This window comes from Epargyreus clarus, unplaced genomic scaffold, assembly GCF_041222505.1.
Source record: "Epargyreus clarus isolate Ecla_fem2 unplaced genomic scaffold, WU_Ecla_fem_2.2 ptg000026l, whole genome shotgun sequence".
In the NCBI taxonomy this organism is placed as follows: Eukaryota; Metazoa; Arthropoda; class Insecta; order Lepidoptera; family Hesperiidae; genus Epargyreus; species Epargyreus clarus.
The window spans coordinates 16,327,950-16,345,464 of record NW_027332233.1 but is presented as its reverse complement, the minus strand read 5'-3'; the positions used below and the strand labels follow the sequence as shown (position 1 = coordinate 16,345,464).

At 35.9% G+C, this 17,515-nt stretch overlaps 3 protein-coding genes across 3 annotated transcripts; 1 reads left to right on the top strand and 2 right to left on the bottom strand.

Annotated features, from left to right (window-relative positions):
* Nucleotides 1-94: 94 nt before the first annotated feature.
* On the bottom strand, nucleotides 95-3,401 carry LOC140753147 (sulfotransferase 1C4-like). The gene is made up of 7 exons (XM_073087569.1): nucleotides 3,275-3,401; nucleotides 2,720-2,854; nucleotides 2,245-2,344; nucleotides 1,841-2,163; nucleotides 1,300-1,394; nucleotides 1,022-1,202; nucleotides 95-538 (listed from the first exon to the last, which is right to left on the bottom strand). Exons 1-7 carry the CDS (start codon nucleotides 3,357-3,359, stop codon nucleotides 411-413), a joined length of 1,047 nt encoding a protein of 348 aa, XP_072943670.1. The 5' UTR covers nucleotides 3,360-3,401; the 3' UTR covers nucleotides 95-410.
* A 490-nt stretch (nucleotides 3,402-3,891) lies between these two features.
* On the bottom strand, nucleotides 3,892-11,943 carry LOC140753480 (cilia- and flagella-associated protein 251). Its single transcript, XM_073088109.1, has 17 exons — nucleotides 11,697-11,943; nucleotides 11,104-11,250; nucleotides 10,545-10,803; nucleotides 9,895-10,010; nucleotides 9,442-9,731; nucleotides 8,971-9,122; nucleotides 8,550-8,696; nucleotides 8,140-8,248; nucleotides 7,635-7,828; nucleotides 7,203-7,354; nucleotides 6,462-6,803; nucleotides 5,691-5,915; nucleotides 5,440-5,531; nucleotides 5,063-5,297; nucleotides 4,638-4,857; nucleotides 4,425-4,534; nucleotides 3,892-4,128 (listed from the first exon to the last, which is right to left on the bottom strand). Exons 1-17 carry the CDS (start codon nucleotides 11,856-11,858, stop codon nucleotides 4,000-4,002), a joined length of 3,081 nt encoding a protein of 1,026 aa, XP_072944210.1. The 5' UTR covers nucleotides 11,859-11,943; the 3' UTR covers nucleotides 3,892-3,999.
* Nucleotides 11,944-12,341: 398 nt separating this feature from the next.
* On the top strand, nucleotides 12,342-17,426 carry LOC140753477 (matrix metalloproteinase-25). Its single transcript, XM_073088107.1, has 9 exons — nucleotides 12,342-12,561; nucleotides 13,270-13,419; nucleotides 13,868-13,980; nucleotides 14,469-14,630; nucleotides 14,998-15,269; nucleotides 15,413-15,615; nucleotides 15,933-16,077; nucleotides 16,302-16,562; nucleotides 16,887-17,426. The coding sequence occupies exons 1-9, from the start codon at nucleotides 12,457-12,459 to the stop codon at nucleotides 17,036-17,038; spliced, it is 1,563 nt and encodes a 520-aa protein (XP_072944208.1). The 5' UTR covers nucleotides 12,342-12,456; the 3' UTR covers nucleotides 17,039-17,426.
* The last annotated feature ends 89 nt before the right edge of the window (nucleotides 17,427-17,515 follow it).

The window sequence follows — 17,515 nt, the reverse complement described above, 5'->3', positions numbered from 1 at the left end:
AAATATTTAATCAGTGAACAATATACTATATACTTATAGGTTATAAGTATATAGTATAAGTAGCGAAACCAATATAAATAACAATAAAGATAGGTAAATGAAATATGAGTTTATTATTTTTTTAATCTCATCTGATTAAAATACAATCATTTTGGGATCACGTGTTAGGATCTAGATAAGGTACATAATCGCCACTCAATTGTCGGACAGTCCAGAAACTTTTTAAATTTGAAAGACTGACAAGGTTCATATGATTTTATGTGGAAATTCGAGTTCACGTTTATTTTTAAATGGAGTCTTGCATATGTGGGCCGACTTTTAATTATCCATATATCCTTCTGAAGTAAATTATAAATTACGTCGCATCAAATTAAATTAATTTTCTACAAAAGCCGATTTCTCGATTTTTTTCATTCTTGATTATTTTTGTAGTAAGAAGGAAACCGTAGATCGGTATCGCGAAGATTGTCTGCAATCCAGCGCTCCGCCTGCTGCCGCATCTCATCGTCAAAGTCTTCTCGCCAACCGCCAACTTTACCTAAAAAAATACCAAGCTCTTGCAACTCACTCGTTTAAAATGCCACACAAGCCGAGGAAAGAGTCATTCGGTCAGATGGCTCCGCTCGGTGGATATTTTTTTTAAGTTGTAAGTAAATAACAAGATTTTTTTTATCCAATTGACTAACAGGTCGGGTTAGTTAATAAATTGAATCCAACGTCCATTTGTTAGAATGTCAATTACAAGAATTTACTTCCCTTTTGTACAAAATGATATAATTGTATAAATGAATAAATGTATTTAAACCTCAAATATTTACTGTGAGATCTAAATTATCATGCTATTACATAAATTTATACATGTTACTACGTTAAGGCTTACGACTATTATCTTATCTATTTAAAAATGCGGAACATTGTATAACTTGACGATTATGCGATAATTGCTATATAGTTAGTTTCCACATATAGTTAGGGTGTCCCAGAAGACAATGATAAGACATGACGTAAAATATACCCTTACCTTTCCTCAAAAAAGATTGTTCCCCATTTCTTAGAAAGTTAAGATTCGGGACTTCTTGAGAGACAGACGGATTTCTCTTGAAATTCTCGAATCTCAGATGATTGCTTAACTCATTGATCTGCTCATCTGTATAAGACTTCCCTAAGAATGTAGCGATCTGCCGCAACACAACCGGCATGTTCTGAAAAATAATATTATAAAATAAACCTAATAAAACTGGGTGCGTGTATAGTATGCTAGTTAAGCATAATATTATTTACTGGCTTACAAATACTCACATTGGTTAAGTCTTCATAAAATATGAACAGCAAATTCGGATGATTTCTCAGATTCCATGCCTCTTTCACATGCTCAAAATATGGGCCCCAATAAACTGTACAATTTAATAAGAAAATATACTTTATTTTAATGCCATTAGGTATAAAAAAGGGTTATAGGTTGATTGCAAAAGGTAATGACTTTTTGAAACACTTTTATGGTTACGACCCAGGCCAAGTAATTTCGACTATAAGGCAAGAGGCATAATTTTGGATTCTATCACAGCGTTACCAACGTCGGCTCAAACACGATTTTGATCTACACTAAGTAACATGACCTCTAGCTGGAGGTCCAAAAGACTAGCCTCGTAACATCGATTTACATTCTTACACACGTCCTTTATTTTGCTTTAAGGCGTGTTTTCAGTCATTTGCTTCGGGCGCCAAAAATGGTCGCTTCAGTGCTTCAAAAATTGGTGATCTGGTAGAATAGCAGGTCAAACGACAGTTGTATACTGTTCTGTACAGACAGTCTAAAATAATGAATGATTAATTTTCTTACTTAAATCATTGATGAAGTAATTCCAATGAGTTTTGAAGTCTTTAGCCGCGCCGATAGTCCTTAGCAATCTGCATAAATGATATATAGAGACTGCAACGTCCCTGGGATCCCGAGCTACATGCACTACCTTAGCAGAGTCCAGCAAACTCGGGGGCAGTAAGGAGAGGGGTATATGAGTCTTGATAAAACGTGGGGACGGTAGCTTTGCTATCTTCTCTGCGCTGGGAGTTGCAAAGGTATTTAAAATATTCAAACAATCTACTTTGTCTTTGTGCTCCTCGATCAGTTCCTTTGTTGTTTCAGGATGCATTGACAAAGAAAACCTGGAAAAATAATAAATACTATTAAAAAAAAACTAAATATCAATACCCAACATTTTAATTTAGTAGTCAGATGGTACTTACTCTAGCATTGGGAATCTAGCATACAATTTAGTAGATCTAGCTTTCTCGTAGTTTAAATTGTTCTGTATCAACCACACAAGCTCTTGTGTTAAAGTTGTACCTGTGAATGAAATCGGCGTTTAAGACTTAACGATGTAGATAGATTGATTTGATAGATAGATTGTAGATGTTTTTCCAAATTTTCTTGGCTGTTAGACGGTTATTTCTATCGCTAGCTTCGGGTAGGTATAAATTACACTTACCTTACTGTAAATTATAATTTTGTTTTATTAATCTCTTCTAAATCGGTTTAGTTGGTCATTTATGCTAGTAAAAATGTCAAATACTTTAAACCGTTTATGTAGAGGTAAACAGATAGGTACCTTATATGCAAAGCAAGTAAGGTGACAATCTAGAGAATAATAATTATTTGAAAATATAACATGAAAATTTACTAAATTATTAATATTAATATATTTAGAAAGAGGTGTATGACCTGATCGCGGGAACGAGTGGACAAAAACATCGTCAGGTCGGATCGGCATACTGTAGATGCTGGCTGCTTGTTGCTTGTACATGCTTTGGAAGAAATAACCTTTCGGGCCAACTTTTACAAACCCCGTTTTTTCACCTGCGTAACCAAAAACTTATATTAAGAACTAAATTTAAAATAATAAAGGTCTATGTCACTTAAATACCTCTTTTTGGGTTAATGACGTAAAAATGCAATGTTAAAATCGCACAAGCAATACCCTGACGATTCTAATGAGTTGAATGCGACAAAATAATTAAAATCGTACATTGTTATCAGTTCTTGATATTTTTTCAAAATTAAAATTTTGTAGTTAATCTGACCGGACAAGGTGGGAAAAAAATCTAATTCGAAGATTCCGTTACCCACCCAGATAAGGACATACATGTACTACAGGTCAAGTTAATAAAAGCGTGGTAAGAATAATGTGTTACTTTCTTCTTACAACTTAACTATCCATATCTTACGGAAATTACACCGTTAAATGCACTAATAAATAAAATAAACAATGAAACACACCAATATAATGTTCCATTAATTCCTTAGCAAGTACTGGCTCCACATCCAGGATTTCAAACGGAAATTCTTGGCCGTGTGTATCCATTTCTGCAGAGTTTCTTAAACTAAAATTTACGTTGCACAAACTGCTCATATCTTAACGTACTGACGAAGTTCATCAAAGTAATTCTAATGCAGCTCTAACATATTTGATAAGATAAAAACATTTTATATCAGATTATTATAAAGTACTACTGCTGCGTGAAAGACCATATTATTAAAAATATAAATATTTTTAGTCAAGTAATATCGAACAATGTCAAAAAAGTTGTTTAATCGTAATATCTGCATGAAATTTCTCAGGTATGTTAGGTAGATATATTAATAAAACCTCTAATATATAAGTAAAATAAAAAAAAATAATGTACCTACTTATCTATGTAGGACACACATTACTACTAAAATAGTACTATACATAATTTCACATAAGTAACGATACATAAAAAATGGGTGCTTGTATTAATTAAACATTACTTATTTAAATCCTTCGATCACTAATAAGAAGTGATCGAAGTTTAAATTATATTAATTCGTTATTACCGTGATAAATGGGTGTACAGTCAAATAAATAATCAACATGCCATACAAAATTGCCTTTTTAATAAAACAATCTAAGGTAAGTAATGCCAAAGATAACAAAAATACTAAAACATATCATTAACAAAGTATTAAAGGAAAACTTCAGGTCATTCATTGAGTTCGTCAGAGTCTGATGCGACGCTCTGAAAGACGGCCGACATTGCGGAGTACTCCGATAGGTTCTCCACGTCTTGGATGCCAATAATATTGCTTACCAGCTCCGAAAAAGTTATTTCCTGAAGAGGAAGTTTCAAATAAGATTTTCTGAAAGTCTTAAGATTTAATAACTGTGAAGGTACTTGAAATATCGAAGGAGTATAAATACTACGTAAAATTCGAATTTTAATCCAAATTTTTGTTAAAACTATTGCTTCGCCTTTTATACGATAAGAAGAAACAGTAGGTACTCGACAATTTAATAATATACTTATAATGTTTTTAATTTAGCATATAGATTTAAAGCGCTGGTACGCAGAAAACTATGTAACTTATGTGTAATGTGGTTGATCTAAACTTGCCAAATATAACCTACCTCTGGCAAAAAAGAAAAATCGTTGTCTGTCATCGCTGCTCTCTCTTCAAAGCTGTGCCCGTACAATATAGACAGAAGATACCAAGCCAGCTCTTGAGAAAAACATTCACCTTAAACAAAACATAAATAACTGAGTAACTCCTCACTATGAGACAGCGATCGAATATCAGCTTCTTTTTATTCTCTCTAAAATACTAAAACTGAACATCTCACCATTACTAGTTAGCATGTCAATAAAGTCATCGCGATAGATTACGTAAGAGTCTCGGTGGGCAGTGGCAAAGACTGCAAAAGAATTCTTAAGGTTCTTGAAACTGTCGCCGAAAGCTGGTCTATGGTTGAGATACAACTTGACAAACTCCTCGAAGTCTATCTCGGTGGAAGGCTTCCGTTGATACACCTTGAACTTGGCTTCTATGATTAAGTTCTCCACCTAAGGATAAGACACTGTTTACTAAAAATAGACTTCGATTCGCTGAAATACACCATGAAAATACACATACACATTAGCGACTAACTTTTATTAGGTACCTAGTTAGATCGTCACATTCTTCAGACCAATACACCAATATTGAGAAATTTGCACGAATCAGCATTTCCATGAATAATTGAAATGAATAACCTACTCATATACTTACCTCATACTCAGTTGGAAAATATCCAAGAGCCCTCATTAAGTCGGGTAGGGAATCTATCGGAATGTAATCTTTAACGCGTCGCATGGCCGGAGAAAAGGTTCCCTGGCAAAGGATCTGGATGTAGTAGAACAGGTCCCGGATCTCGTGGAACAGCCAGCCCGGACGCCCGTCCTCAATGAGGCAGTAATATGGATCTAAGTCTCCACCACCTAATTTCGTTGTAGTTTCAACCGCTCTGCAATATTAAGAATAGGTAAAGGGACGATTTTCAAGCTTCTATGCTTTTGGCCATGAAGTTAGAAACTGTCTGAATGAAATGAGAAAAAAGTAGAATTAAATACTCTCTTTTTGTATCGTGGAATGAAAAGAAAAATTACCTATAGTTGGCTGCCCACTGAGTCATACAGTTGTCTTTTGATCCGATAGTGAATAAGACTCCATTGTCTTCGCGAAAACACATATTTATTACCTGGATTTCAAATACTATTATTAAAAAAGAATTTTCAATATTTTCTAATGTTCATAAAACTTTGGAGTTATTAGCAGGAGAATTTTCAAGACTTAGCGGTTAATGGGGAAAAGAATCCAAAATCAGAATCAAAGTGCACTTTGTTACAACGTCACTTACTTCTATAGGGTGTCCAAGCATTCCCACGTGTTTCCAGGGATTACCATCCAGGGGCATCTTTTGAATACCTATAACATTCTTAGTTGAGAACAGAAGGTACTGCAGCTGCTTGTCTTCCTTGTTTACTGTGATCAGCTGTACTTTATTCACAGGATGCTCATACCGAGGACCCAGAACTGTTGAAAGCGACATTGTTGTTGAGTAGTTCACTATTTTGTATTTGTGCTGCAATAAACAAAGGAAATCATTTTTTAAAGTTAATAAATCTGAATTAATTAACTCCGAATTACGAGAATAATAATTTCCAATTTTATATTGGTACAATTATGAGGCCTTTAATTTTATTTATCTGAGGCTTAGCATGCAAAAAAAACATCATCATCATCATCATCATCAACCCATTACTGTGTCCCACTGCTGGGCACGGGTCTCCTCTCAGAATGAGAAGGATTAGGCCATAGTCCACCGCGCTGGCGAGCGTATTGGTAGACTTCACATACCTTTGAGGTTTTTTTTTATATATCTCTCAGGTATGCAGGTTTCCTCACGATGTTTTCCTTCACCGTTTAAGCAAGCGATAATTAATTTCTAATACGCACATAAATTTGAAAATCAGAGGTGCGTGCCTGGGATTTGAACCTCGGACCCCTCGATCGAGAGGCCGCGTTTCTTAACCACTAGGCTATCACTGCTTTTTTTTTGTTGTAAAATATAAATTCAACATGATCTGGGTGAGTAAAGATAAAATAATATTGATTAACAATAATCTACCTCATTATCGGCAATTAGAATCAAAGGTAAATTAGTGCGATGTTCTTCTGGGTCCAGATCCTTGGGAGTTGGCCAAGGTATTCCAGTTAACGGAACAGCTGCTTGCTCAATTCTGTCCAGGCTGAAGATCTCCAAGTATTCTTCTGAGCTTTTCCCAATGTCGTACTCTACCATAATGCGATCGGCTCCAATGGATACTAATTTGTATTCTCCATCATCATTCTTTTTCGGTAGGAAGAAAGCGGCTGTTACATTTTTATAGTGAGCCCGATGTTTGCCGATAAACTGCCACTCGAAATTAACGCAGTCGTACTTATAAACAGCGACCGTTCTACCAATATCCTAGAAAACAATTTATTAACGCTGCTTTTACCAATACTAATAAATCACTGATGAAAGGACTTTTTTTGCAAACGGACTGACGAAGTGCGACGAAGTAATTACGAGCAACTTTTAGCAGTCCGTCATATTACTGTGGGTCCATTTTGAGTACAATATATTTACTCAATAAAAATTTAATCCGATGTATTTCAGTAAAACGTAAATCATAGAAATAACTAAAGCATAATTGAAGCTCTTCTAGTTACAACAGGCAACCAGCTGTGGATTCTTCTAGAAGGCTGAAGGCTGCGTTACTTACGAATTTAATTAATACATCTAACGAAAATGACTTCTAAATACTATAATATAATAATAATAATAATGACTTCTAAAAAAATATATATAAACTGCGCAACTTACTGCAAGAACAAGTGTTAAGGAATCGCAACTGTAATTAATCTCCTTAATAGAATATTGTATATCCTTGTGTGGTTTCTTAGTCAATATATCCAATGTTATAGGATCCAAAAATAATAATTCACCCGTATTTAATCCACACGCTAAATGTAAACCTATAAAACAATGGCTTAGTTTTATAAGTGATGTAATATTCCCGTTTTTTGAAGGCGTTAAGAAATAATTATTACGCGAAAGTTGAAATAAATAGGTATTTATCTAGATGACGGCAGTTCTGAAGTCAAGAGATCTGTAATTCTGTACTACCCAATGTGAATATTCGCTACGGCATCGCTCTTAAATTAAGTAGTAACTTTATCTTCCAATTGAAAGCAAACATTTAAGATTTATTACTAAAACTTATCTTTTCAATTTATGTAAAAAGAAAACCCAAACCTGAAGGTGAATACCTCAGGCAAGTCACGGCCAGGCGTGGCTTGGTGATTTCAGTGTTGCATTTGATCGAGTCGTCTTTGGGGGGAATTACTATTTTGAAATGTTCCCTCAGGTTAATTCTTTTGAATAATTTGTGTTGGATAAAATTATGCATCTCTATTATACCGTCAGCAAATCCAATACACACATATGGTCTAAAAGAAATAATAAATGAAATGTTTTTAATTCGTATGAACCTAATAATTGCGTACAAATCATAATTTACATTTTTATCTCGCTGTATTACCGACTCGCCGATCGGAGCTAATACCATACACAATTAAACATTTAATAGAAATGAGCCGATTATGATAAAGATACTTAATGTTATGTTATCATAGGTTAATTTATGATTACAGGTGAATTCTATACGTCTGTCTATCGGAAACTCTCAATTATAGATAAGTATACCTACTTCAATCTTTATTGCGATTCCGATTAAGTTTGGGTAAAATTGTTACTTTACTTGTCTGGATGCACTGTTATTGACAGTGCGTAAGATATCTTGTTATCTAATATGGTAGTCAGTTTTTCCGTCACGAAGTCCGCAAACCCAACGCCTTGGTGCCCCGTACCTAAATTAATTAACACCAATTAAGACTTTCAAAAAACATCAGATGCTGTAATGAGTACGTATTAATTGTACTTACAATATGACACAACTTTGGTGAGGAACATAACCATGAACTGGTTATGTTCCTCACCAAAGTTGTGTCTCTCTGGTTTTGAAGCACAGGGAAACTCCTCCAGAATCATTAATAGTAGTCCTCTGTACCAAGAACTATTTATTTTTCTTGACCTAGTCTATAATACTCTATAATTCTCTATTTACTCTATGTTCGTATTAATTTAATTTTGAAAAGGTGTTCTACTTACAAACTATAAAGTCCCTGACGATGAACGGCTTTCCACCCACTGTGGCATCGCTAGGTATTTTCATTTTCAATAATTTCTGTCGAATTGCTCCAGTTTCTGGATCAATATCTGAAACTACCTTCTCCCAACACACGCACATCTTCTTACCTATAAGTACGTTATCGCATTACCCCTATTGTTCTTGAACACATGAATGAACCACAAGTGAATTGCATTATTAATTTAAGATAAGCAGAAATAAATATAAAAAATAATACAACCCACAAGGGCATTACTACTCATATATACTTACTTACTTACTTACTAGTCATAGAAGGTCTTTCCACTAACGCAAATATACGCAGATATGCTAAATTTTATTTAAGTATATAAGTAAAGTAGAAAGTACGGAAAACTATAAGTACTTAGGTTCATTACTTACACTTTGGATCGAATATTTTATAGCTCCTCGGTAAGATATTAAAGCTGAGGTCTTTGATGCTGTCCACCTGAAAACCATGCACCCAGTACAACAGTTTCATCTGGGGGTCGTAAAATCTAATGTCGCCAACGCTGTTACCGGTCACGATCACCCTGAGAGGAAATATTTGATTTCAACTATGATGTCAAGTAGGTTTACTTAATTAGTACATCTTAAAAGGACGAAAGTGGGAAAAATCTTACATATAAAATTCCATTGTCACAAATGTTAGTTACCGTACTCCTCCGAAACGGCTTTACCGATTTTCACCAAATTTTATATGCATGTTCAGTAGATCTGAGAATCGGCTACTATCTATTTTTCACACCCCTAAGTGATAGGGGTGGTTCACCCTTAACATTTTTTTATTTATATGGCAACACAACGTTTCTCCTATAGCCCTAAAAAAAAAACTCCATAAAAGTTACTCACCCATCCACACTTTTGATCACCTGAATTTTCTTTTGTTCAACTTTCAACACCTTGACGAAACGTAAGTTTTCATAATTCGACGCATCCACGTCCGTTTGATACTCTATTGTGTAGCTATAAACCAGAACGGCGCCTCGATTAGTCGCGACGAGTATCTGAGAGGTATCTTCCACGAACGTGAAGCAAGTCAGCTTGCCGTAATCGGGACTTATTTTCTTTGGAGGCATTCGAATCTTTAATTCATAATCATCCGTCTCTTTAATCAGGCCTCTTTCGAAAACAAAGATTTTCTGTAAGTTATACCTATATCAAAATATAAATAAACATGTGTAGATGCCGACTGACTTTCATAAATGCGTGACGGTAGTACCACGGTATTTGAACATGAATATGATAACGACTAAAATAAGTCTAGATTCTCGCGAATCTTTAGAATGTGTACAACATACTAACACCTGATACACCAATCCATATATCATTTTTGGTCATCAGCAGAAACTGTTTCGAATTGTACGGATTGAAAGCCATGTCGATAACACCTCCTTGTGGAATTTCAACATCGATTGTAGCTGTAGAAAAAATATCGATATGTCAATATGTCAATATGTCCTAAACAATTTTATATAAGATAAAAAAACAAAGTTTTAAATCAATTTCCACACATTAAATATCCTTATAATTTAAGGCAGTGGCGGATTTACCAGCAGGCTGAGTAGGCTTCAGCCTAGGGCGGCAGATTTTTGGGCGGCAAATTTACCGAATATTTTTTTTTTGCTAATTAGGAAGGTAGTTCGTTTATGCCTTAAACGTGTCATGAACTGGCGTGACGAGCAAAAAAAAAGGGAACCGTGTCACGAGCCGGCGTGACGAGCAAAAAAAAAACAAAGGGAACCGTATCATAGTCCGATATACTACCTAGTCCGATAAACAGAAACCATCTAGTCCAGGAAATTACCTTCTCCCTGAACCTTTTCTACCGCCTCACCTCTGTTCAGAAAACTGTACAGCCTAGACCTTACATTTTTTTAAATTCGCCACTGATTTAAGGTCAACAAAGTAGAGTAGCAAATGCTTAAGTATGATTTTCAAAATTTCTTCCGTACCATGCGGTTCGTCTTTGCCAAGTGCCCAGATCCACCAACGAAGGTTGGCCTTGTCCTGATAACCCAAAGTAAGCAGATACTTTGCATCTGCGCTCAGGGCTACTTTAGAAAGCCTGACACTGCCATGAGGTGTGTAAATAGTCCTGACAGGGAAATAATCGCTACTATCCCAAATGATGAGAATGTTCTCCGGTCCAGAATCTGCAGTAACGAGCCACCTGCCTTCTTTATCCTTCGCTATACATGTTACCATGTGTCTCTGAAATGGAAGTTAGGTAGGTATGACCCGGTGTGATATTTCTCTCGAATTGATGTTCTAAATTAAACTAAACTAAGTATCTTAATTACATTCCGCTTCTATTATCTTAAGTTAAAAAGTATTGTTTGTGCAATTACCATAACATCCTTATTTAATTAAGTGTGTTTTATGCAGTTAATTAAATTCTTTTATTGTACAATTAACAATAAGTTTGTTATTATTAATAAATCAATCCTCCTACAATACCTACAAATGTAAATATGCAACGGCAAAACGATAGGGTACAAAGGAAGTTCTCACATGGCCTTGCAGTATCCTCATGTGATTAGCGGTCCAGTTGTACAACACGCCGCAGTTGCTGGCCGCGTAGAAGGCTGTGGTGGTGCCCTCGGCGTTCAGATTGATCACCCCAACCTTCGGGTTGTACCCATAAATCCAGCGAATGTTCTGAAATAATCATGTATGTAGTTATAGATATAGCCAACGGACATTCAGTGCAATATGGTAAATTGTAAATGCCGCACGTAGACATCTAACTCACTGCAATCGGAGTTGGAACTTATTTAAAACTTAAAGCCGCTAATGCGTTGTTATTTACGTTCTAATTTACTTAAGAAATGCAATGAAATATATTTAGATCAGCATTAATAAACATGGCTGAAAAAAACACTGCTAAGGATTAAGTATGAATAGGTCCATACCTATTCTTACTTAACCTTTAGCAGTGTCCATACTCATGGGACAACCGTAACAGTCGAACCATGAAGGGACCGTCGGTAGCTTGCTGGAGCAATTACTATGGAACAAGTACTACACAGGCTGCTAACACGGCTTCCTGACATACCTTTGGAAAATTCAATCTTTTGAGTTAATAATAAATTAGAGTAACGCACAAATGGAGCAGGTTTGTAATTGTAGTCGCTAAATTCGGAATGTCTTTGGATCTGCGACAGCGAGAGGCTGTATAGTCTTCGGAATTCCGTTTCAACGTTTGATGAACCGCGTGCCAAGTTTGGCAGCGAATGAAATTTCTCCAATGATTTCTGTGGCTGCATTTTCAAATCGTAATTATAATTAAATGTTCCTCTTCTTGTTGTCAAACAAGTACTGACAAACTATTAATCAAATACGATCATTTTTTTTCAATATAAAAATGTAGGCAGTATTATACATAAGTATTCATTCAACCTTCCATTCAACACCGAAAAAAATTAAACTGGGACTTTATAAAGTGGCCCTTTTGCGTGTAGACTTTTAGTCTTTCCAGTGGCGATATTAAATTGTTACAATAAAATGATCATAGCTTCGCATTGTAGCGTACCTACTGGGGATGCACTAGTTGCATTTTTGCGCAAATTAAATTTAGCATCGTTAACGAAATCAAGTCGAGTTGAATGTGGTGCACATCCAAGCAACAACTCATTTCATGTTATAATAACATACTGCATTCGATGAATGCATGAGTAATGCTGATGCACTTCCCATTAGCCTTATGAGTAACCCTCGTTGAGAGACAATCAAGGGGCGTTCACCGTACAACCGACTACCAAGTATATTTATACAACGTAATGAAGCTTTATCGGCAAGTCAAAGGTTACCGAGTACAAATACGTCCGCATGTGTTTTACTTTCTTTGTCAGTTGAATTGCGAACATGAGCAGTTGGTGGTGTGTGTTATGTACCCTCGTAGCGGTCGGTTTGAGTTCCGTGATATGCAGGACCATATTCATAGAGGAAAACCCGCCAACTCCGGAAGAGGTCAGTAGCGTCTATTATTTTGCATGCGCCACAAATTCGTGTCTTATCTTTGTTGAAAAATGATTTTAGTGATCTTAACGACCTTATGCTCCACTAACCCATTATTTAAAAACATCGCAGTTCTTAAAAAATATTATTCTGTTTTGTTCAAATTTTAACACATACAAGATGTAATTGTGAAGACTAGCTACTAGCAGTTTTTCTTCTTTTCTCCCATATTTTCGTTTAATGACGTCGAAAAGTAGGTACATGGAAATGAATATGAATAATTTCAATAGATAATATTACAATTGCCCCAAAAACACCCCGATAAAAATAATTCTTTATCCAGTACAGTTATTTCGCAGTGTCGAAAATTAAACATCGTTTATTCGTTTTTGATTTACTCAAATTGTAATAGTATGTAATGTAATGTAAATGCAAATTGTAATAAGTAGTATGTAAGATAATGAAGAGCGGGGCATCCTGGCACAGGTATTATATTTACTTAAAAGGATGCTCCAACACCAACTCATAAGTATGTAGGTACACAATTTGTTAACGTAATAAAGTATTTTGGATTATTGATTTTTTTTTAATTTTGAACTCAAACTTCTTTGATACCTAAAACCTATTAATTGTGAATAACTTAAATAAAACAGTCACATAAGGCCTCTATGTTTTGTATTTACGAATCATCAAAAAGCAATATCATTCACAAACCCACAGCTGAATTTTATGAAGAGATATGGCTACCTACTTGAAGGTCCTTCTGACGAGAAGACATACACTTCACAATCTGTTTCGGAATCTGTAAAGAAGATGCAGCAGTTTGCCGGCCTGCCGCAGACAGGTGTCTTGGACCCAGAAACGAGAAAGGTACGACATAAGAGCACTTATATATTTAGATTACTGGCAAAGATCACAAAATACGTTTTATTTAGCACTGTTTATAAATCCGAGTCACTTTTGAAATACACACGGACATAACTATTTAAACTAATTTTACGACACACACGAGAAAGTATTTTTTAATCAAAACTTATTTTTAGCCGCTGACCAAAGTTAACACGTTGAAAATGATCCTTTGTTTACTCATCCGTAAGGTTAATTGAATTAACTTCTTAGTATTTAATGTATAATCAACGGATTGACGTCATAAGAAACTGCTTTAATACATTGTTGATTGAACCTACCCTCTGGGAAATCAAATTGTCACGATCCTTACATTTTATTAATAAAAGTAAGGATTGAAACGCTTACATATTTAAGTGGTACCTAATTTTACATCACCACACCTTTCTAACGTTTTTTTACCTTACTCTAGCTCTTCAAGAAAAGGCGTTGTGGTGTGAAGGATATAGAGAGCAAAACAGCAAAGAGCAGAAGACGACGATACGTCATTCAACAAAGCTGGGGAAGACGAAGCATTTCCTATAGGTCTGTACCTATTCCATCAGGCGATAATAATTAATCACGATTGAGGGACGGGTTGATACTATTAGTCTTAGCACTTGCTATTTTGTGTAAAATTAAAATAGCATTTACGCATACATTCCACACAGTGGCAAGTGTTTACTGCTAGAGTAGATATATTGTAATCACGCTCAGAGTAGACGGGAGTCCAACATAAGGTTTTCACGGATGTGTTCCTTTACTAAAGACTTTTAAGTTATACCTAAGTTAAAATACGACGCTTGTGTTGAGTTTAGCGGTTTAGCAGTGGTGGTAGTGCTCATTAGATTCTATGCACCATTTAAATATATTGCGAGTAAAAGGAAAAAATGCAGTATACTTATATTATTCTAACACTAGCTCCACTAACTTACTACAAGTTAGTAGATATGTATGTTCGACTATTGATACATAACATCCGATCCAAGCATAACTGGATTGAGCGTATTTATTTATCGACTTTTTTCCATCAGGGTTCTAAACGGATCAAGTACGTTAAAGAAGTCTCGCGTTGAAGAGCTGATCGCGGCGGGGCTCGCTGTGTGGGCTCCTCACGGTGGACTCCGCTTCGACGCAGTCGATGACCATAAAGCAGATATAGAAGTAACCTTCACCAGCCGAGACCATGGGGATGGGTAAGCTAATTCTTTAAAGTCGTTTTTAAAACATTTCAACGATTCACGATGTAGTTTTTGTGATATCTTCACGTAGATAGGTAATTAGTTGTGCAAACAACCGATATTAATATCGAGTATTGATAACCCACAATTGGATGGACTGCAGTCAAAATAAAAAAATATTTAAAATGTTCTTCTGTTATAATCTAAAAACGTTCAAATGATTATATCTAACCTTGTAATTGGTATAGAAATTACCAAATTAAAGTTCTTGTCCGTAATTTAATACATTCAATCTCTTTTGTCAGTTACGAAGACTCATCTTGTCAGCAATCAAAACAATATTTTAAAAACAATGCGTTAAGTAAATTATTTTCTAACTCAGGTTTCCTTTTGACGGGCCAGGTCGCGTGGTGGCCCACGCGTTCCCGCCGCCGCACGGCAGCATGCACTTCGATGATGACGAGCTATGGGGCGACAACCCTGATGAGGATAATGAGGACGTCACAGATTTCTTCGCAGTGGCGGTCCATGAAATCGGACATGCGCTAGGACTGTCCCATTCCAACGTGAAGTCTTCAGTCATGTACCCGTATTATCAGGTGCCTGTCGAAAAACTTCACATTGACGACATATTGGGCATGCAGGAGTTATACTGTAAGTATTTATGTACCTACTGCTAGACTTGAAACTGGGTAGCTAACTAAAGAATCTAAACCATACACTAAGTACGAAGTTTACGATTAATTTCTTAAAATCTAACTATAAAAGATAATCAAGCAATTTATTTGTGAATTCAGTAAAGGACGACATGCCGCAAGCGCCTGAAACAGTGGAGAGCACGGAAAGCACCGTGGTAAAACACTCGTCGCTGGTACCGCGCTTCACGAAGCCAGACCGCGGCGAGGAGGAGCTGGACGAGGACGAGATCCCCGATCTCTGCTTCACCAACTACGACACCATACAGGTCATACAGAACAAGATCTTTGTGTTCGAAGAAGAGGTGAGTGCATGTGCTGTTACGTAACTTAAAACTAAATTCTTTACAAATAACTAAGTAATATCTACGATTTATAAAATAAGGATAACTGCAATTAACGTCATATAAATAGAACTTGCAAGGCAATCATAATCATATTTTATTTTTAGTCCTTAAAATATCGTCTTCTTGATTTTAAATGTTTTTTTTTCATCATTACGGAACCGGAATGAAGGAAATGTGTGGAGAAAGGCAAGGCAAATTGTTTACGATGACGATCGTTGAGTTAAACAACTTAAGTGAAACATAATGATAACCACGATTATATTGCATCATTTCAGTGGATGTGGGTGCTTAGCAAAAGAAAACAGATAGATGAAGGCTACCCGCGCCGCTTCCATGAAGCGTTTAGGGGTCTGCCGCCGTATATAAAAGTCATCAAGACCATCTACGAAAAACGCAATGGACATATCGTCATATTCCACGGTAGGTATCTACATAATAGTAAGTAGTGGAGAAGTTTTTTCGTTTTATGTTTATAAAATTATTGTAAATAACAAATAAAATATTTACAAGTTTTTTTTCTTTTATCTTTTTAATATTTGTTTCACTTTTAAAATAACCAGAGCTGACAGAAATAGCTTTTCCCGTAAAATAATCTTTTTTTTAAGTGCAAATGAATTAACGGGTAAAATATGAAATGTCTCTAGGCCGGAGTTTCTGGGAATTCAGCTCTCGATTCCGCCTGATCAAGCGCGGCAGGATATCCGAATATCGCATCCCGCCGAAGGTGTCTGAGCTGACGACTGCCTTCGTTTCTAACTATAATAACAAGACCTACCTCATTGAGTACGAGAGGTTTTGGCGCTTTGACGAGGCCACATGGACGATGGACAGCGGCTATCCAAAGGAAATGTCTGCTTGGCGACAAGTGCCCTATCCAGTCGATGCTGCTATCATATGGCAAGGAGGTAAATTATTGAATCATAACTACAATTATCGACATTTAAATTGGGCAGTTTAAAAAATTAATTAAATATATATATTTCATTCATTTTTAAAATGAATGGTCCAAACAGGCAACAATAACGAGAAATGCCGAACGAAACCTACGGGGCCGATTGTGAATGGCTTGGAATACCGCGTACATTTCTCACCACAACATTCAAACCAGAACAGCAGAGCTTAATAAAGCTGTTTTAAGTTTCTAAATTAATTCTTCCTTATCATAGACTTTTTATGTTCCTTACGCCTCTGTACACTGTACATAACATACTTATACATCGTATTTCCAGATACGTTTTTCTTCCGTGGCCCTCGTTTCTGGCGGTTCGACAACAACCTGATACAGGCGCACGAGTACTACCCGCTGCCCACCGCTCAGATCTGGTTCCCGTGCGAGGAGACAGACGACATGATGCGATACGCCACCAATGAAGAGATTTAACCTTAGTTCTGTACTTAGGGCTCATCCATAAATGACTGTGACGTTGTGGACCGAATGGCCGGTTGTTCATATTGATGCAATGCAATTACTTATTAAAAAAAAGAGTACAAAGGTGCTCCTTAGTATTTCGTTTTACAATTGGTTAAAAAAGAAAATACATACACTGTGCAAGAACGAACGAAATTACAATATGTATGCGGCCATATTAATTTACTCTTTATACAATCCAATATATAATGCAATTATATTAAATGTAATTATTATGTGACCTCTTAAATTGTATTATAGAGGTGGTGCCAAGAAGCGATTTGTAATGTCATATTTGTATGGGCCCCTATAGATAGGTGTTATTTAATTAATATTTTATTAAAAGGCTATACTGCAGTGAGTTGCTTATTTTACTTCTTGAAAAATATACACGTCTAGTCGTCTATACACGTCGTAGTGAGAAATATACACGTCTGCAATAGATTATAA